The sequence below is a fragment of the Oryctolagus cuniculus genome, chromosome 7, assembly GCF_051225735.1.
Source record: "Oryctolagus cuniculus isolate XC-2025 breed Fujian yellow rabbit chromosome 7, ASM5122573v1, whole genome shotgun sequence".
NCBI lineage: Eukaryota > Metazoa > Chordata > Mammalia > Lagomorpha > Leporidae > Oryctolagus > Oryctolagus cuniculus.
Window position 1 is genome coordinate 38,424,609 of NC_142873.1, and position 21,403 is coordinate 38,446,011.

The 21,403-nt window shown below is 45.8% G+C and overlaps 1 protein-coding gene across 2 annotated transcripts; it reads left to right on the plus strand.

The window, feature by feature from the left end:
- Window positions 1-2,088: 2,088 nt before the first annotated feature.
- On the plus strand, window positions 2,089-11,619 carry LOC100340925 (intelectin-2). Of its 2 annotated transcripts, none has more exons than XM_070077465.2 (8): window positions 2,089-2,178; window positions 2,470-2,533; window positions 4,237-4,347; window positions 6,410-6,657; window positions 6,993-7,151; window positions 7,848-7,968; window positions 9,138-9,241; window positions 11,467-11,619. In XM_070077465.2, the coding sequence occupies exons 2-8, from the start codon at window positions 2,476-2,478 to the stop codon at window positions 11,617-11,619; spliced, it is 954 nt and encodes a 317-aa protein (XP_069933566.1). In that variant the 5' UTR covers window positions 2,089-2,178; window positions 2,470-2,475. The 2 variants fall into 2 exon arrangements, with proteins under 2 accessions (XP_069933566.1, XP_089155834.1); XM_089299708.1 differs by having other exon boundaries at window positions 2,092-2,146.
- The last annotated feature ends 9,784 nt before the right edge of the window (window positions 11,620-21,403 follow it).

Sequence of the window (21,403 nt, forward strand, 5' to 3'; positions counted from 1 at the left end):
TGGTGGCTGCCCGCGGTTTTCTCTGGCTTGGCCAAATAGGACATCACATGTCTTCCTTTGTTCTCCCAAAGCAGCAATAAACACCAGGCTGTTGTGTGTGTTAGGACTTTCATTGGGTATCTGATGGTTGGAATGGTAGCATAGATAAGAAAACTTCTAAATTTTGCATTGGACATTAATGTTCTGAGAAATTTATTGAGCCTGCGGGTAGCAGTATGCCTTTTTGTAACCCCTGGGGTCAATTGCTTTTGTTCCCCAAATGCCTACTGAGGACCTTAGTTGTACCAGGTATTTTGTGCAACCCTGGAGATATGGTGGATGGCCACACACATAGTCATTGTTGAATAAGGGGATTCAGAAGTTTTTTGATAAGGAACCTATATAATCCTCCCAAAACAAAAGTCAATCAAATATAGCCTGTTGTCCTTCAGACTTTTCCTCTAGCCTCATCCCCTGGGTCTGAGTGAGGGAGAGAGCGAGCGAGCGAGCTGCAGGGAGCACCAAGAGAGAAGGTTTATGGCGGTCACTGACACACCCAGAGAAAAATCTGGCTTAGGTGCCCAGCGGAAGGGCAGTGAGGTGTTTCCCATCTTCATCACTGAACAAGGTGGATGGGTCCTCTGCCAGCGAGGTGCCCTGGAGGCCTGGGAGAAAGGGCAAACAGTGCCCTGAACATCAGCAACTTGCTCCAGACACCAGGCTCAGCATAGGAGCCATCAGGAATGCCAAATCAAAGGGGCGAGCAAGGCTGCAGCGGTGGCAGTGTTGAGAGGAATCAGGGGTGCTGGGAGTAGGTGTGAAATGGAAAAGTCTTGGTTGCCACACACACAGTACTTCCCCTGGGGCTTATAGACCTCAAGGAGATTGGAAATCTTTTATTTTTATTTTTTAAAGATTTATTTATTTGAGAGGCAGAGAGAGAGAGAGAGAGAGAGAGAGAGGTCTTCCCTCTGCTGTTTCACTTCCCAAGTGGCTAAATGGCTGGAGCTGGGCTGATCTGAAACCAGGAGCCAGGAGCTTCTTCCGGGTCTCCCACATGGGTGCAGGGGCCCAAGCACTTGGGCCATCTTCCACGACTTTCCCAGGCCATAGCAGAGAGCTGGACAGGAAGTGCAGCAGCCAGCACTGCACCCATATGGGATGTCAGCATTGCAGGCAATGACTTTGCCTGCGATTCCAGAGCACTGACCCTTGGAAATCTTTTTACAATGGAAGGAGCTGGAAACCAGAGAAATTTCAGTGCCATTGATGCCAACTCAGCATGACCCCCAAGCTTGTATACCCTAGGGAAGTATCTGTTATTTAAAAACAGTTAATGACATGAAGTTGATAGTTGTACATGGTTATATGTGAGACTATGCTCAATGTTAGAAAACACATACCTATTTAGGGGCAGAGGCCATGGTACCTGTAACTTCCCCTCAAAGAGTTCAGAAAGTGTGAGTATGAAAATTTGTGCGTGTATACAAGTATATAGAGAGCATCAATAATAAAGTAAATGGCTTAAAATATTTACAACAATAAATAGATAAAGGGTATATGTGTGTTTTGGCACTATTTTATTTTTGCAGCAATTTGTAAATTTTAAATTATTTCTGAAAAAAAGCTAAAACAATGAAATTATAGTGTGACATATGTGACCATTAGTGTTCGGGCAGTGTACAGCCATAGGACAAAGGACGAAGCCATCACCTTGGCTGGGGTGGAGGTGTCAGAGAAGGGCTCACAGAGGGGTGTGAGGAGAGACTGGAAGGTGATTTGTTGACAGAGAGGTGTACAGGGTGCAGGAGCATCTGATCGGGATGGGATGGGTAGGAGGCAGGGAGGTTCTGCAGGGTCTGATGGATCCTCAGTCTGATGACACTGTGAGGTGTGCGCTGATGAAGCAGGTGCCCCTCCTCACATGGGTGAACAAGAGCCCAGCACCCTGTTCCCTCCAGCAGTGCCAAGGCCCGCCTCATTCCCAGGGCCCAGGCTCAGGTACCCTCAAAGGGAGGGGCTCAGAGGGAGGGGAGGGCTGGGCTGGGCGGGCCTTACTGGTTTGGCTTTTCCCATAAAAGGCTCAGCCCTTCACTCCACATCAGGACCTTCTGTGGAGGGAGCTCTGAGTCTCCACCCAGCAGGGAACTAACGGCTTCTGGCACCTGTAAGGAAGGAAGGAGGGAGCTGTCTGTGCTGGTGAGAAGGTGTTTTTGAATTTGAGATAAGACCTGTGTGTATGTGGAACAATGACGCCAGCCCAGGTCTCAGTCTCAGTCCCAGGGATTCAGAGTTCAGGAAAAAGGGTCATACCCCTGGGATATTTGTAGGGCTGGGTAGGGGTGAGGGCTATTCCAGGAGGTTCCAGAATGCTCAGAAGCCCATCCCTTACCTTTGGAGGGTTCCTGACTCTGAAAGGTCAGGGAGTAAGAATGGAGGAAGACAAGGGATGGCCCAGGCAATGACCTTGTGCATCTTGTTTCCCCTTAGAGAACAATGACCAGACTCTGCCTCCTGCTGTTCCTCTCTGTGGCCACCAAAGAATGCAGTGCAGGTAAATCACTCTGGGGTATAGAGGGCAGTGGGGGACACAGAGCTGGGCTGAGTTCTGAAGTCCAGGGCAAGAAGGGAAGTCGTGGAGATGACCAGAACCCACAGTTGGAGGCCAACTTGCAGAGTAGACTCAGTGCCGATTTCTGTCCTGTCCTGGGGTCTGGGAGCAGTTTGGACAGTAGCTATGGCAGGTTCTGAGGCCCTGTTCCTGTGCCTTTGAGGCTGCAAGGGGGCTCCAGGGTGAGTGAGGACTGCATCCTCTCCCAGGGTCTGAAGTGGGAGCTGGGCGGTCAGTGTCCACCACATCCAGTCTTTCTCTACTCAGCATTCTTACTATTCCACTTCTCATAATGGGCATCCAGTGGTGTTTTCCATTCTTCCTGGGTTCTGTTATTTATTTCAATTCATCAATTAACAAGCACATTTGCAGTCATCTCACTTGATCTCCATGAGTAAGAACTTAGGAATGACGTCTTAAAGCTGAAGAAAAGGAGGATCAGTGATATTAAGGGTCTACCCCAGAAACCTCTGCAATCAGAGCTGGTCTGGCATTTTTCTTTTTAAAGATTTATTTATTTTACTTGAAAGTCACAGTTACACAGAGAGAGGAGATTTAGAGAGAGGGGGGGAGAGAGAGGTCTTCTATCCACTGCTTCACTCCCCAATTGGCTGCAAGGGCCAGAGCTGTGCTGATCTGAAGCCAGGAGCCAGGAGCTTCCTCCAGGTCTCCCACAGAGGTGCAGGGGCCCAAGGACTTGAGCCACCCTCAAGCAGCCGGGTCTTGAACTGGCACCCATATGGGATGCTGGCACTGCAGGCGGTGGCTTTACCTGCTACGCCACAGCACTGGCCCTTGTCTGGGGTTTTAACCTGAGTTCTCCCATCCAAGTACTAACCCAGCTCAACCCTACTTAGCTTCCAAGATCAGATGAGATCAAGCACGTTCAGGGTGGTATGACCGTAGACTTTAACTTGGGGGTCTTTCTTTCAAAATGCACTCCTCTTCCCACCCCACTCCCCCTCACTCTGCCAGGCTTCCAGGATGATTTGCAGCCTTTTAGACTAATATACTAGGCTCTTCATCTGCTGCCTTCTGGTCATTTCTTGCCTTTAGCTTTTACTCTTCCCCATATCAGCTGTGTTCCAGCTGTAGTAAGTGACCGACCTGTGGGATTCAGCAGACTGGACTGTACTCCATTGTCTCTTCAGCTCATCTTGCATGCTTTCTCCTCACAACCACCCCCCCCCCCCCGGAGTGTTCTCTCTCCCTCCTGTCTCATGTCCAACTCCTATTCATACGATCACAATCAACCTGCTCTAAATTACCTCTGGTTCCTTCCCCATCAGGTTCACATCCCTGCCCCTATAGGTGGGACTCTCTATCCATTCTCGGCTGTGTTCCTCTCTATGACTCTTCCCCATGTGATCTCTCGAAAGAGTGCATCACAGCGTCTTTGAATGCCCAGTGTTTAGGAAGCTCCCATTGCTGGGATATAATTGAAATTAGTTGAGGGGTAGTTTCTGTGTGTTCAGCTTGTATTAGTTGTGAGATTAGATGGTATTAGTGAAGAGAACCCTTGACCTCTTGGGACTTCAGAACATGGTGATGAACTAACGCAGTGGGCAGGGACTGAGAACTAATGGCCAGGAAAGCTAACTTCCATGGTGCCAGACATTAATGAGAATTATTCTCACATCCTCCAGCTGTGAACCATTCTCTTGAGATGTTCTGGCAGGACAAACTCTGTGCATCTTCCTTTTCTTCCCTGCCTAGAAGCTGCAAGGAAATCAAACAAAGTTGCCAGAGAGCAGATGGTAAGTAATGAACCAGTCTAGCATTGTCTCCTGGAAGCCTGGTAACAGCTGGAAACCAGGGGGAATGTTCTGTCTGGCTCCAGCTCTGCCCAAGGAGCTCTCCAGGGGGAATTTTGAGGTTTTGCATCTTGCTCCAGTCACACCATCTTCTGAACACAGGGAGAATGCAGTGATCCTGGTGACGCTCATGCTGGCGGCGAGAACTGTGGAGAGTCTATGATTTCCCCCTACTTGTAAGCTTGTGGCTTAGCCTGCCACTGTCTCATGATGCTGGTAGAAAATGTGGGACTCTTGAGCCAGAGACTTCAGCAGCAGTAGCAGCAGGAGCGAGAGTACCAGCATTTTCTTGTGCTGGCCCGATGATGCCAACACATGCAGTGGGTTTGTCAAGCAGGTTGACAAAAACGCGTGTTAAGAAACAACAAGTCTGTTTTAGCATTAGTTTACTACTCACATGGACAGAAACATGAAGATCAGCATGATCTCCTATTCCTTGTTCCACCGGACGGAGCAGGAATGGAAGAGTCCAGCTGATCAGGCAGCATGGGTAGTAGGGTGCTCTGTGGATGAGGAGCTAGCCTAGGCTGCAGCTAAGCAGTCCCCTAAGGGGTGGGGGTTGGGCAAGGCAAGAAATCTCATTCCTCATCAGAACCTGGGAGGTGATGAGAAACGTCATGATGACAGCCTTGGGAGAGTGTCTGTGAAAGATGGTGGTGGGGGTGGGGAGGAGGTGAGAAATGACCTTGGAACAGCTCCTCCCAAGTTTGCCGTGTTTCCTTGCTTCAGGAGAATCACAGGCTTTCTGCTGAGGCTTCTGATAGTTGCGTAGCTCATGTGGAAATGGGAAAGGTCACCAGGGTGCCACAGCGGGGCTAGCCTTCTGTAGGGTTATGGACAGGAGAGGAACTCTGAGCTTAGAGAACTAAATCGTATATGGTTGGCCTGGGAAAGCAGTAAAAGAGGGCCCAAGTCCTTGGGCCCCTGCGTCCACGTGGGAGACTCGGAAGAAGTTCCTGGCTCCTGGCTTTGGATTGGCGCAGCTCTGGCTGTTGTGGCCATCTGGGGAGTGAACCATCAGACAGAACACCTCTCTCTCTCTCTGCCTCTCCTCTCTCTGTGTAACTCTGACTTTCAAATAAATAAATCTTAAAAAAAAATCTTATTTGGTGGGCAGGGACCAATCACTTCTGAGACGCACAGAGGCCATCTTCTGGTGTAGATGCCGTTGTGGCTGCTCATATCTGGCCTCTCCTGGCCAAAAAGAGCACTGTGCAGAAGGAGAGACTCTCTCTCTCTCTCAAGACTACTTGCTTTCTACACACTGAAGATCGTGTGGAATGAAGACAGACAGTACCTCTGCTTATAGGTGTGCACAGCCGTGTCACCCACAGAGAATTGTCTCATATTTTTCCGACGATTTATTTATTTACTTGAGAGGCACAATTATAGACAGAGAGAGGAAAAGACAGAGAGAGAGAGAGAGAAAGAGAGAGAGAGAGACAGTTCTTCCATCTACTGGTTCACTCCCCAAATGGCCACAATGGCCAGAGCCGGTCTGATCTGAAGCCAGGAGCCAGGAGCTTTTTCTGGGTCTCCCACGTGGGTGCAGGAGCCCAAGAATTTGGGCCATCTTTCACTGTTTTACCAGGCTGTTAACAGAGAGCTGGATTGAAACTGGAATATCTAGGACTTGAACAGGCGCCCAATATGGGATGCCCGCACCGCAGGCAGAAACTTAAACTACTACTCCACAGCGCCAGCCCGAGAATTATCTTCTTTTTTTTTTTTTTTAACTTTTATTTAATGAATATAAATTTCCAAAGTACGGCTTATGGATTACAATGGCTTCCCCCCCCCCCATACTGTCCCTCCCACCCGCAAACCTCTCCTTTCCCACTCCCTCTCCCCTTCCATTCACATCAAGAGAGAATTATCTTCTAACAAGTGATTTTGTGTGGGAGTCTTCAGAGTACACTGTGGACTTCCCAGGGCTGTTCTGGGAATGGGGCTGAGCTGTACCATGAGCTTGCAGACAGAAAGTTCTGTCTGGTACTCTCTACAGATGGCCTGTATTTCCTCCGCACTGAGAATGGGGTCATCTACCAGACCTTCTGTGACATGACCTCAGGGGGTGGTGGCTGGACCCTGGTGGCCAGTGTGCACGAGAACTACATGGCTGGAAAGTGCACGTCGGGTGATCGCTGGTCCAGTCAGCAGGGCAACAGAGCAGACTACCCCGAGGGGGACGGCAACTGGGCCAATTACAACACATTTGGGTCTGCGGAGGCAGCCACAAGTGATGACTACAAGGTTGGTACCATGCCTCTTTCCCACCTTGGGCAAGGTGAGGAGTTGAGTTTGCAGGGCCACATGCAGGCAGGAGGGAGGGTTCTCGGGTAGGGACATGGAGTAGGGTTGGAGAAGAAGGCTTAGATGTCTTGACCACATCTTCCCCCTACAAGAAAGACCATGATGGACTGGAGTAGTGGTGGGGAGTCATTGTTTGCTGAACGTGGGGTTGTCTGAGGCTGCTGTCCATGTCCCACCTGAGCCCCGAGCCACCAGCTCAACCAGGGCTGCCCATGGGGGTCTTCTGCCAGATGGGACCTCCTGGGCTGGTTGTCTCAGTATGTGCTGCCCCCCAGAACCCCGGCTACTACGACATCCAGGCCCAGGACCTGGAAATCTGGCACGTGCCCAACAAGACGCCCCTGCAGCACTGGAGGAAGAGGTCCCTGCTGAGGTACCGCACCAACACTGGCTTCTTCCAGAACTTGGGACACAATCTGTTTGGCCTCTACCAGGTACACAGGGCTACTGGATGTGGGCACTTTTCCTGGTTCACTGTTTGCATTGACTGTGTTAGGAGGGCAGGCGATGATCGGGAGAACCCACACCTGGCAAATAGAGACATGGGAAGAGCAGCATGACCACAACAGCCAGGGTTGGGGCAGACCGAAACCAAGAACTTGGAACTCCATCTGGGTCTCCCATGTGGGTGGCAGAACCCAAGTACTTGGGTCATCTTTGACTGCTTTCCCAGGCACATTAAAAGGGATCAGGGAGCTGGACTGGGAGTGGAGAAACCAGGACTTGAACTGGTACTCATATGAGATGCTGGCCTCTCAGATGGTGGTTTAATCCACTGTGCCACAATGCTGGGTCCAGTTGTGGGTACTTTCTTTGGTGAATAGAGATTCACATGTTTGGGGTGGAGCAGATCTGCTCTGTGGTTCTGACATCACTCCTGAGAACCTGTGCTTGGTTGTTTCTCTTACTTCTAGTTCACTGTGAACCCATGTCCTGCCTCTCTCCCAGAAGGTCTGAGCCAGGCAAAGGCAGATGGAGAGGGACAAGGGACTTGGGACCACTGGGGAGAAAGGAATCACTGTTACTGAGACTGGTGTCTGCATAATGAGCAAACTAAAAGGAATTTCTGTCTCCATGGTTTGCCAGCCTGTCTAGTCTCCTCACATAACCTCTCTTCCCGGCCCCTGCAGAAATACCCAGTGAAATACGGATCAGGGAAGTGTTGGACTAACAACGGCCCGGCGATTCCTGTGCTCTATGACTTTGGCAATGCCCAGAAAACTGCATCTTATTACTCACCTGACAGCCAGTGTGAGTCCCATCATTGGCCTCCTGCATACCTTTGGGGAAATTGCTAACAACTATTCATAATCGCTGGTATTTACTAAGCATTTACAGCATGCCAGTCTGTTTTCTTGACAGGGCTCTTGACATAACCTGAGTCCTTTACTCATCATGAGAAAATGATGAATTCAGGATTCCTGTTATTTCCATTTTAGAGGACACAAGCCCAGGTTTCTCACCCACTTACCCTGACTTCTTACAATAGTTAAGGAAAGGCTCAGTCAGGCTCATGTTCTCAGGAAGAACAGCTAGCAAAGTGGTGGGAAAGATTCATTTTTGTTGTGAAGGATAACTATTAATCATCTTTTTTAAAAAAAGAATTTATTTATTTATTTGAGAGGTAGAGTTACAGACCGAGGGAGAGAGAGGTCTTCTATTTTCTGGTTAACTCCCCAAACAGCTGCAACAGCTGGAGCTGGGCTGATCTGAAGCCAGGAGTCAGGAGCTTCTTCCAGGTCTCCTGCACGGCTGCAGGGGTCCAAGGACTTGGGCCGCCTTCTACTGCTTTCCCAGGCCACAGCAGAGAGCTGGATCAGAAGAGGAGCAGCCAGGACATGAATTGGTGGCCATATGGGATGTCAGTGCTGCAGGCAGTCTTAGCCCACTATGCCACAGTGCCAGCCCCTGTTAATTATCTTAAACAGATATTTTTCAGTATAATAAAATGGCAGGAGTAAGTCTTATATGGCAAAGTCAAAGCCATTACTGTTGGCATTTTCTGTGTGGAGGGGGGGCAGGCAATGATTGGGAGAACCCACACCTGGCAAATAGAGCCATGGGAAGAGCAGCAGGGGCCACATCTGCTCACTGCTGCTCCTCCCAGATCTTTGGAGGTTTTCTTAGTGGTCTTTCTGTTGAGTCTAATTTCTCTTCCAAGTCCTAGGCAGAGGAACATCCTTTTGTAAACCCTGGTGTTATCTGTCTCCTCCCAGATAGACAGAAGTTCTCACCAGGACAAATTCAGGCTAGGGATGCACAAGCCACGGGCAACAAATAGAGGCAGTGGGCTACACCCCCAATGGCATGGGGTATGGCTATAGCCTGGGCTCTGGGCTTAGAGTCTCCCCGGGCAGGTCAGAGAGAAGCTATTTGCAGCCCTCTGTTTGAATACTTGACTTTACTTTCTTCTTTTTCAGTGGAATTTGTTGCCGGATTTGTCCAGTTCAGGGTGTTTAACAATGAGAGAGCAGCCAACGCACTGTGTGCTGGGATAAGAGTTACTGGCTGTAACACTGAGCATGTGAGTATTTTAGGAGTTCAGTGCCCTGTGGGTGTGTGTCTCTGTGTGAGTGTGTCTATGTGTGTATATATGTGTATGTGTATGTGTATGTGATTATATGTATATATGTGCCTGTGTATGCCCGGACATGTGTCTGTGTATCTGTGAATGCCTGTGTGAGTTTGTGTGTGTGTCTGTGCTTGAGTGGCTCCATCAGTGTGTGTCTCTGTGGATGCTCACTTGCTCTCACTCTATTGACTGTTGATGATGTCACAGGAACATAATTCATTTTGTTAGAATCTTGCTTATCAATATATCTTATTTACTCATGTATTTATTTAAAGATTATTTATTTGAAAAGCAGAGTTATATAGAGAGAAGGAGAGCGATACCATCCATCCATTGGTTCACTCTCCAACTAGCTACAATGGCCACAATGGCTGGGGCTGGGCAAGGCCAAAGCCAGGAGGCAGGAGCCAGGAGCCAGGAGCCAGGAACTCCATCAAGATCTTCCATGTGAGTGGCACTGGTTTAGGTACTTGGATCATCTTTTACTCCTTTCCCAGACATATTAGCTGGGAGCTGGATTGGAAGTGGAGCAGCTGGGACTCAAACCTGCATTCATATGCGATGAAGGTGTCACAGGCAATGGATTAACCCACTGTACCACAATGTTGGCCCTCTGCATTTTTTTTAAAAGAATGATTTATTGGAAGGTAGAGTGACAGGGAGAGAGGAAGAGACAGAGAGAAAGAGACATCGTCTGGGGCTGGTGCTATGTTGTAGTGGGTAAAACCACTGATCCAGCTCCCTGCTATGGTCTGGGAAAGCAGCAGAAGATGGCTCAAGTGCTTAGGCCCCTGCACCCGTGTGGAGATCTATAAGAAGCTCCTGGCTCTTGGTTTTGGATCAGTCTGGCTCTGGTTGTTGTCGTCATTTGGCGAGTGAACCAAATGCCTCTCTCTAACTCTGCCTTTCAAATAAAGGAATAAATCTTTTTTAAAAAAGAGATGTCTTCTATCCACTGGTTCATTCCCCAAATGGCCACAGTAGCCAGGTCTGGGCCAGTCTGAAGCCAAGAGCCAGGAACTCTGTCCTGATCTCCCACATGTGTGGCAGGGGCCCAGGTACTTGGGTCATTTAATTTTGCATTCCCAGGTGCATTAGCAGGAAGCTGGATAGGAAGCCGAGTAATGAGAATTCAAGTCAGCACCCTGATATAGGATGCTGGCACCACAAGTAGTAGCTTTAACCCACTGTGCAGCAGCACTTGCCCTTATCAATATATTTAAATTTTTTTTAATTTAAGGCATACAAACTTCATGGATTTCATAAATGCAAATTTAGGAATATAGTGATTCTTCCCACTCTGTGCTCTTCCTGCTCTCCCACCCTTCTTCCTCCTCCCTCTCCTATTCCCATTCTATATTTTACTATGATCTAATTTCAATGAACTTTATACACATAGGATTAACCCTACACTAAGTAAAGAGTTCAACAAATAGTTTAAAAAAAAATGTTGCACAAGTCTAAACAAGGGCTGTTCAAAGTCACATCTCAAAGTGTCAGTTTCACTTCTATAGATTACCTTTTAGATACTCCATTAGTTACCACAGATCAGGGAGAACATATTGTATTTGTCTTTTTGGGATTGACTTATTTCTCTAAGTATAATGTTTTCCAGTTTCATCCATTTTGTTGTAAATGACAGGATTTAATTTTTATTTTTGCTGCTGTGTAGTATCCCATGGTGTATGTATCCCATAATTTCTTTACCCAGTCTTCACTTGATGGACATCTGGGTTGATTCCATATCTATAGCTATTGTGAATTGAGCTGCAATAAACATGGGGGTACAGATAACTCTTTCAAAGGCTGATTTCATTTCCTTTGTAAATATATTTCATAATATTTATTTATTTGAAAGGCAGAGTAACAAAGAAAGAGGAAGAGTCAGAGAAAGAGAGAGAGAGAGTGAGCGAGCAAGCAAGTGAGCTTGATTTTTCATTTGCTGGCTCACTCCACAAATGCTTGCAATAGCTGGGGCTGTATCGAGCTGAAGCCAGGTACCAGAAACTCCATCTGAGTCTCCCATGTGGGTGGCAGGAACCCATCATGGAGTCCAGTGGAGAAAAGAGCTTCATGGGAGGGAGTGGTGGACGATTCTGGGGGAGTGGGCCACTAAGAGCCCGCTGGTGTCAGCAGCCAATCCGAGCCCTCCCTGTGTCCCTTCTTTGTGTTCCCAGCACTGCATCGGTGGAGGAGGATTCTTCCCGGAGAGCAATCCCAAGCAGTGTGGGGATTTCTCCTCCTTTGACTGGAGTGGATACGGAACTCATCAGGGTTCTAGCAGCAGCCGGGAGATCACCGAGGCAGCTGTGCTGTTGTTCTACAGATGAGAGCTCTGTGGTGTGGGACCAGGAAGCCATCTCCAAACCCCAGACCGTCAGAGACAGGGGATCTGGAATGGAATAAGGAGAGAATAAATGACATCAATTTGTGGCTATCTGCTTCTTTGAGTTCTTTGTGTAAGTCGGCTAATAACTTGAGAGATATGTGAAAGAACACACGCTGTTCTGGTGAATTCCAGCACAGACATCCTGGGTTTGGAATTTCAAGTCCCAGTGATGCCAGAACAGGAGCATGCCCTGTTTCTAGGAGACCCTGAATTAGATTTGGGAGCAGGTGAAAACATTTCATCTTAGTTCTTCCTAACACATCCTTGTTGGCTAATTAAACTCTTAAACATCTTAAGGAAGAAAAGGAAAATACTTAGATTCAGTGGGGAAATGGGAAGCACAGGGCAAAGCACCCTCTGCGTTTATTCCTCCAGTTTTAGCAGCCTGCAGTCTCCCCGGGGGTGGATGTGGTTGGCTTCATCTGGAGCCCCATCTTAATTTGCTTACTCAGCAAGAGAGCGAGGGTTTCAATCAGGTGTAAATGCTGCATCGGTGCTAATCAGATGCTGACCACAGCTGCACTGACTTGGGAATACAACTCAGATGCAAGTTACACTGTTTTGCTCAAAACACAAATCTGATCATAACGTTCTCCAAGCCCCATCAGTACAATTTTCTCCACTGCACCCCAGGGACAAGAGCACTGGATCTCAAATGAGATAGGCAGTGTGAGAGGGAGAGGTGAGTTTGTCTCTCAGGTAGGGTTCCCAGAGTAAGGAAGTAAAGTTGTAGAAGGCCAACGTCCAGCTGAGTTGCAAACAAACAATGAACTGTGGTTTTGGCATATATGTGTTTCATGCAATATTTTCTCTGGTAACTCTGCTTACTTTAGGGAACATTTGGCATTGTCTGATGACATTGTCACCAATGTAGTATGTATGTCTTGTCCTGGCAGGAATGTTATTGGCTAGCAGTGAAGAGAGGTCAGAAGAGCTGAGAAACACCTGACACTGCACAGGGCATCCCCTCCCCACGACTGAGAATGATGTGATCTGAAATGTCAATAGCTGAGTGCTGAGAAAGCATAGCGAGCATTGTTTCAATTCTGTAGAATGGAATCAATTGACACTGTCAAAGGTCATCTGGTATCTACCCTGTAAGCCAGCCCTCTTGTCCACAAACAACTGAACCCTGGACTGCAGGTCCAGCAAAATCAAAGGCCCAGCACAACCAAGGTTGATAGAGGCCCTCTTTACAAGATCGTGTTCCACTTTTCTTTCTTGTGTTTGGTGAGAACAGAGGATCAAATGTCTATGGCACACCTTGAGTACTTTGGTCTCCAGTTGCCACCCAGGTCTGTTCCCAGAGTGTTCCTGGAGTTCCATCTTTCAGCAAAAGTCAGATTATAGTCACATTATTTGTATTTGGTCCCAAGGCCTCACTGACTTTGCTGGTTATTTACTGGTCACTGAACCAGATGCTGAGAATTCCATGCAACTGCATGGCTTTATTGCCACATCACCAAGCCTAAACAGACTTCCTGTTGAAAATACCTCTGACAGCTTATCGAGGTCAGCCAATGCTGGAGGAAGGCTCACTGGTTGTGCATAACTGGCTACTGGAAGAAATGATCCGGTGGTCCCCTTGATGGGGGAAACTAGGTAGGAAGATTAGGCAGAAGTAATCTGGAGTCACAGTTTCTGCCAACCCTCCCCTGTCACCACTTTCCCATGATGCACTGCATCTCATCCTGGACCAGGAAGGAGGATAGACCATGATGGTCATGTGGATGTTCAGGTCCACATGGAGCTAAGATGAAACTCCCAGAAAACCTCATCTACAATAAGCTGCACCCAAGCTCCACTCCATGTATATATTCAGTTAGGCACCACCCCCACCTCATAAAAGGGATTGATACACGTTTGCTTTGTAGCTTCTGGATCTTCTTTCTGGCTCCTTTTCTGGCTACCTCCCCACTCTGCCCTCATAGGCCACTCCCACAAAAGGTATCTCTTGGTGTGGGGTGGCTCAGACTCTTGGGTGAATGTGTATTCTCTCCGTCTCTTTTAAATAAATCCTGCTCTCACTTGTGTACCAGATTTGAATTCTTATCTCTCTGGGGGCAACAATTTGGAATAAAATTAGGATACTTATTCTCACAATACTCAGAGGGCTCCTCATTGCTGATAACTTTCTTTTCACTTGGGGTTGGACTGCAGCTTGTTAGCTGGAGGGGGAAAGGAGGAACCCATCTGCTGACTGGGTTTTGGGTTTCCCAGTTGAGGTGGGCTGAAGATGGCAGTGTTGGAAAGAGAAACCAAGGTTTCTGATACCATCTTTCTTTTTTTTTTAATTTATTTAATGAGCATAAATTTCCAAAGTACAGCTTATGGACCACAATCCCCTCCCCCCCCTGTGTCTTCCCTCCCATCCACAACGCTCCCCTCTCCCACTCCCTCTCCCCTTCCCCTTCACATCACAATTAATTTTCAATTATCTTTATATACAGAAGATCAATTTAGCATATGTTAAGTAAAGATTACCACATTTTGCTCCCACACAGAAACATAAAGTGTAAAATACTATTTGAGTACTAGTTATAGCATTAATTAAACACCTAAGAGTAATTGTGTATTAATTACAGAGCTCAACCAATAGTTTTAAGTAGAATATAAAATGCATCTTTTGCATTGTTGTGGCTTCCCCCCAACCTCCCTCCCTCCCGTGGCCTTCCCCTCACCCACTTCCTCTCCCCTCTCCCCCCTTCATCACGTTTCATTTTCGGTTACCTTCATATACCGAAGATCAATTTAGTATATTCTAAGCAGGGATTTCAACAGGTTGCACTCACACAACCGAACCAGGTATAGGGTATTGTTCGACTAGTAGTGTTGTTTTTGAGTTTCATAGATAAACATATTAAGGACAGAGATCCTGCTAGGGGAGCATGAACCCAGTGATTCCCGTTGTTGATTTAACAATTGGCACTCTTATTTATGACGTCAGCAATCACCCGAGACTCTTGCTATGAGCTGTCTAGGCTATGGAAGCCCCTTGAGTTCACCAACTCTGAATTTGTTTAGTCAAGGCCATATCACAGTGGAGGTTCCTTCCTCCCTTCAGAGAAAGGCGCCTCTCTCCTTGATGGCCTGATCCTTCTGCTGGAGTGTTGTTCACCAGGATCCTTCATTTAGATTGTTTTTTTGCCACCGTGTCATGGCTTTCCATGCCTGCGAGACTCTCATGGACCTTTTAGTCAGATCCGAATGTCCCAAGGGTTGATTCTGAGGCAGGAGTGCTGTTTTGGGCATTTGCCATTCTATGAGTCTGCTGTGTGACCTGCTTCCCCCACAGGATCATTCTCAACCCTTTTGATTCTATCTTTCATTATTTGCTTACACTGGTCTTATTTGTGTAATCTCTTCGACACTTACCCTATCTTTTGGATCAGTTGTGTATTTATATTTGTCTCTTTACCAAGTGTGCTGGCATTGGTACCTGCCTCCTTGGTAAGATTGAGTTGAAATCCCCTGGCACATTTCCAGTTCCACCATTGGAGGTAGGTCTGATTGAGTATGTGCCGTCCTATATATCTCCTCCCTCTCTTATTCCCACTCCCATGTTCCACAGAGATCAATTTCCTATTAATTTTTAAACGCTTAAGAATGGTTGTGCATTGATTGCAGAGTTCAACCAGTGGTCTTGTGTAGAGCATACCGAGCAACAACAACAACAACAAAAATACTAAAGGAACAAAATAGTAAGTTTTTCCTCAACAGTCTAGACAAGGGCTGCTCATGTCATTGTCTCTCATAGTGTCCATTTCACTTCAATGGGTATCATTTTAGGTGCTCGTTTAGTTGCCATCAATCAGGGAGAACATGTGATATTTATCCCTTTTGGACTGGCTTATTTCACTCAGCATGATGTTTTCCAGCTTCCTCCATTTTGTTGTGAATGCCCGGATTTCGTTGTTTTTTACTGCTGTATAGTGTTCCATAGAGTACATATCCCATAGTTTCTTTATCCAGTCATCCGTTGATGGACATTTAGGTTGATTCCATGTCTTAGCTATTGTGAATTGAGCTGCAACAAATATTGAGGTGCAAATGGCTTTTTTCACCCCTTTAGTTCCATTTGGGTATATTCCAAGGAGTGGGATGGCTGGGTCCTGTGGTAGTGCTATGTTCAGGTTTCTGAGGACTCTCCAGACTGTCTTCCATAGTGGCTTTACCAGTTTGCATTCCCACCACCAGTGGGTTAGTGTCCCTTTTTCCCCACATCCTCACCAGCATCTGTTGTTGGTTGATTTCTGTATGTAAGCCAATCTAACCGGAGTGAGGTGGTATCTCATTGTGGTTTTGATCTGCATTTCCCTGATGGCTAGGGATCCTGAGCATTTTTTCATGTGTCTGTTGGCCATTTGGATTTCCTCTTTTGAAAAATGCCTGTTAAGGTCCTTAGCCCATTTTTTTATTGGGTTGTTTGTTTTGATTCTGTGGTGTTTTTTGATCATTGTGTAGATTCTAGTTGTTAATCCTTTATCTGTTGTGTAGTTTGCGAATAACGTCTCCCATTCTGTTGGTTGCCTCTTCGCTTTCCTGACTGTTTCCTTTGCTGTTAAGAAACTCTTCAATTTTAGGTAATCCCATTTGTTTATTTTATCTTTGATTACCCGTGCCTGTGGGGTCTTCTCCAGGAATTCTTCGCCTATTCCGATATCTTGAAGGGTTTCCCCTATGCTCTCAATTAGTTTCATGGTGTCGTGGCGCAACTCTAGTTCTTTGATCCATGTTGAGTGGATTTTTGTATAAGGTGTAAGGTAGGGGTCTTGCTTCATACTGCGGCATGTGGACATCCAGTTTTCCCAGCACCATTTGTTGAAGAGGCTGTCCTTGTTCCAGGGGTTGGTTTTAGGTCCTTTGTCAAATATGAGTTGGTTATAGATGTTTGGATTGATCTCCGGTGTTTCTATTCTGTTCCATTGGTCTATCCATCTGTTTTTGTACCAGTACCAGGCTGTTTTGATTATAACTGCCCTGTAGTATGCTTTGAAGTCTGGAATTGTGATGCCTCCGGCCTTGTTTTTATTGTAAAGGATTGCTTTAGCTATTCTGGGTCTCCTGTTTCTCCATATGAATTTCAGCATCGTTTTTTCTAGGTCTTTGAAGAATGACTTTGGTATTTTGATTGGTATTGCATTGAACCTGTAAATTGCTTTTGGGAGAATGGACATTTTGATGATATTGATTCTTCCAATCCATGAGCATGGCAGGTTTTTCCATTTTTTTGTGTCATCTTCTATTTCTTTCTTTAGTGTTTTGTAATTTTCATCATAGAGGTCTTTGACCTCCTTGGTTAAATTTATTCCAAGGTACTTTATTGTTTTTGTGGCTATTGTGAATGGGATTGATCTTAGTAGTTCTTCCTCGGCCCTGGCATTGTCTGTGTATACAAAGGCTGTTGATTTCTGAGCGTTGACTTTGTATCCTGCTACTTTACCAAACTCTTCTATGAGTTCCAGTAGCCTCTTATAGGAGTTTATTGGGTCCTCTATATACAGTATCATGTCATCTGCAAACAGGAATAGTTTGACTTCCTCCTTTCCCATTTGTATCCCTTTAATTTCTTTTTCTTGCCTGATGGCTCTGGCTAAGACTTCTAGGACTATATTGAATAGCAATGGTGAGAGTGGGCATCCCTGTCTGGTGCCAGTTCTCAATGGAAATGCCTCCAACTTTTCCCCATTCAATATGATGCTGGCCTTTGGTTTATCATAGATTGCCTTAATTGTGTTGAGGAATGTTCCTTCTAACCCCAATTTGCTTAGGGTTTTCATCATGAAGGGGTGTTGTATTTTGTCAAATGCTTTCTCTGCATCTATTGAGATAACCATATGATTTTTGTTTCTCAATTTGTTAATGTGCTGGATTACGTTGATTGACTTTCGAATATTGAACCATCCCTGCATACCAGGGATAAATCCCACTTGGTCCGGGTGAATGATCTTTCTGATGTGTAGTTGGATTCGGTTTGCCAGAATTTTATTGAGTATTTTTGGATCTATGTTCATCAGGGAGTTAGGTCTGTAGTTTTCTTTCTCTGCTGTGTCTTTTCCGGGCTTAGGAATTAAGGTGATATTGGCTTTGTAGAAGGAATTTGGGAGGATTCCCTCTCTTTCAATCGTTTGGAATAATTTGAGAAGAACTGGGGTTAGTTGTTCTCTAAATGCCTGGTAAAATTCGGCAGTGAAGCCATCCAGTCCTGGGCTCTTCTTTTTCGGTAGTGCGTTTATTACTGATTCAATTTCTTCCATGGTTATGGGTCTGTTTAGATTTTCTATATCTTCACGGCTCAGTTTAGGAAGGTTGCATTTGTCCAGGAATCTATCCATTTCTTCCAGGTTCCCCAATTTGTTAGCATACATTTCTTTGTAGTAGTTTCTGATGATTCTTTTTATTTCTATTGTGTCAGTTGTTACATTTCCATTACTATCTTTGATTTTACAGATTTGGGTCTTCTCTCTCCTTTTTTTGGTTAGTTGGGCCAATGGTGTGTCAATTTTGTTTATTTTTTCAAAGAACCAGCTCCTGGTTTTGTTGATCTTTTGTATTGTTTTTTTTTGGTTTCAATTCTGTTTATTTCTTCTCTGATCTTTAGTATTTCTTTCCTCCTTTTGGATTTGGGCTTGATTTGCTGCTGTTTTTCTAGTTCCTTGAGGTGCATGGAGAGTTCATTTGTTTGGTTCCTTTCCAGCTTCTTGATGTAGGCACTAATTGCTATAAACTTTCCTCTTAGCACTGCTTTTGCTGTGTCCCACAGGTTTTGATAGGTTGTGTTATCATTTTCATTTGTTTCTAGAAATCTTTTGATTTCTCTTTTAATTTCTTCGATGACCCACTGTTCATTTAGGATCATGTTGTCCATTCTCCATATATTTGCATATGGTGTAGAGATTCTTGGGTTGTTGATTTCAAGTTTCACTGCACTATGGTCTGAGAAGCTGCATGGTATAGTTTCAATTTTTTTGAACTTGTTGAGGCTCCCTTTATGGCCTAGTATATGGTCAATCCTAGAGAATGTTCCATGTACTGGGGAGAAATACGTGAACTCTGTGTCTGTGGGGTGGAGGGTTCTGAAGATATCTATTAGGTCTATTTGGTCTATGGCGTCAATTAGCTCAGTTGTTTCCTTGTTGAATTTCTGTCTGGTTGATCTGTCCATTGGTGAGAGTAGGGTGTTGAAGTCCCCTGTTACTATTGTATTTGAGTCTATATCTCCCTTTAAATCCTTTAGTAATTCTTTCAGGTAGTCAGGCGCCCTGTAATTAGGTGCGTATACATTTATAATAGTAATGTCTTCCTGTTGGATAGATCCTTTAATCATTATATAGTGCCCTTCTCTGTCTCTTTTAATAGTTTTTATGTTAAAGTCTATTTTGTCTGATATTAGGATGGCCACACCAGCTCTTTTTTGATTTCCATTAGCTTGGAGTATCTTTTTCCATCCTTTCACTTTCAGTCTGCGTGCATCTTTGCTGATGAGGTGTGTCTCCTGAAGGCAGCATATAGTTGGATCCTCTTGTTTTATCCAATCCGCTAGTATGTGCCTCTTTGTCGTGGAATTAAGACCATTCACATTCAATGTGATTACTGTTAAGTACTGTCTTTTTCCCTTCATGTTTCCTGAAATGAGCTGTTTATGTATTTTGAACTTTGTTTGTGGGTTACTCTACATTCGCTTTTTTTTGCAGTGAAGTTCTTGTTTTTGTATTTCTGTGTGCAGCACGTCTTTGAGCAAGTGTTGTAGGGTTGGACGCGTGGATACAAATTCTTTCAGTTTCTGTTTGTCGTGGAAGATCTTTATTTCCCCTTCATTCACAAATGATAGCTTTGCAGGATATAGTATTCTAGGTTGGCATTGTTTGTCTTTTAAAACTTGGAATATATCATGCCATTGTCTCCTTGCCTGTAGTGTTTGCGATGAGAAGCCTGGGGTGAGTCTGATTGACTTACCCCTGAATGTGATTTGTCGCTTTTCTCTGGCACATTTTAGGATTTGTTCTTTGTGTGTCACTGAACTGAGTGTTGCCACAATGTGTCGTGGTGAATTTCTCTTCTGGTCTACTCTGTTTGGGGTCCTGGTTATCTGTTGTATTTGTGTGTTGTTATCCAGCTGCCTTTGTTTAAAGTTTTCTGATATTATTTCGTTGAAGACACCGTCTAATCCATTCTCTCTTTCCACCCCCTCAGGGACTCCTATTATTCGAACATTACACCGTTTGATTGAATCTTGTAGGTCTCCGACCGTGTTTTTTAATTTTTTAATTTCTTCTTCCTGCGATTGAACTGACTGTATTATTTCTGGAAGTTTGTCTTCGAATTCTGATATTCGGTCTTCTATTTCATCTGTTCGATTTCCGAGGGATTCCACGGTGTTTTTTATATGGTCAATTGAGTTTTTCAGTTCTAGTATCTCATTCTGGCTTCTCTTTAAGATCTCTAATCCTTGGGCTTGTTTTTCATTCAGCTCTTGACACTGTTTCTCATTATTTCTAAGTATTCTGATTATTAATTTTCTGAATTCTTTTTCTGGCATGTTTTCAACTTCTTCTTCTTCTGCCTCTGTTATGGTTGGTTTAGCCTGCTCCATTGGCAAATTTATATTATCTTCTATGTTTTTTTGGTTTTTGGTTTTGTTTTTTGGCATTCCGTCTGGGTGATTTTTCGGGTTGATTTCCCTCTACTATAGGCTGCTGTGAGTCTCTACCAATATCCTGTGTAACCAGGTTGCTCTACACAGCCCGCAGGTAAACAGACAGGATGGCTGCTCTCTGCCCACTGCAGCTCTGGATCCTGTGCTTTTTCCCCACCAGGAGGCGCTATGCAGTAACTTGAGTAGTCGGGTCTCAGGGCTTCAGGCTGCCCTCCCTCGAGCACCCTCAGCTCCACCTTTGGGCTCCGCCTCCGAAGGTTAGTGTGGAGGCAAAGATAGTTCTCCTTTAAGCCTGAATGTAAACAAACAAAATGGCTGCTTCCCGCCCGCTGGAGCTCTGGGGAGGCGCCAAGAGATACTGGCTTACTCAGTCTCTCAGTTAGTGTCCCTGAATCGTGCACTCTCTCCGCTGGCGCCACTCACTCTGTTCCGTTTTCTATTTCCTCCCCCACTCAGTCGTGCATGTCTCAGTGTCCCTCCCAGGATGTGTTGGGGGAGGGGCGGCGGCAGCTGTGCCGCGGTGCTGGGCGAGTGCCCCGTCTCACCTCGGCTTCCAGCGCTGGTGCGTACACGCTCCTGCTGGTGTCCTGAGTCTCAGGCGTCTGCGTCCTCCTCGCGTGTCCACCCTAACACCCCAGTTTGAGGAAGGGCTTAAAAACTACAAATTTTCATCCCTCTTTGAACCTTCCCTTAGTGGAGCTTCGCTGTGCTCCCTCCCTCTCTATTCCACCATCTTCTTTTTTAACCCATCTTTCGTAATAATCATACTTTTCATATATTTACATGCATTTTTCATTTTGGTCTTCTTATTTCATGCCTCACAGCAATCCTGTGAGGTGGAGCTTCGTATTCATATTTCAGTAAGAAAATTTAGATCCTGGGTCAGCGCCACAGCTCAATAGGCTAATCCTCCACCTAGTGGTGCCGGCACACTGGGTTCTAGTCCCAGTCGGAGTGCCGGATTCTGTCCCAGTTGCCCCTCTTCCAGGCCAGCTCTCTGCTGTGGCCAAGGAGTGCAGTGGAGGATGGCCCAAGTGCTTGGGCCCTGCACCCCATGGGAGACCAGGAG

What these genes read in the sequence shown, in the direction of transcription:
- LOC100340925 (XM_070077465.2), top strand. Translation starts at nt 2,476, where the DNA reads ATGACCAGACTCTGCCTCCTGCTGTTCCTCTCTGTGGCCACCAAAGAA. An exon ending in CACCAAAGAATGCAGTGCAG is followed by an intron (nt 2,534 to 4,236) that starts GTAAATCACTCT and finishes CACATCCTCCAG; the next exon opens with CTGTGAACCATTCTCTTGAG. An exon ending in CCACAAGTGATGACTACAAG is followed by an intron (nt 6,658 to 6,992) that starts GTTGGTACCATG and finishes GCTGCCCCCCAG; the next exon opens with AACCCCGGCTACTACGACAT.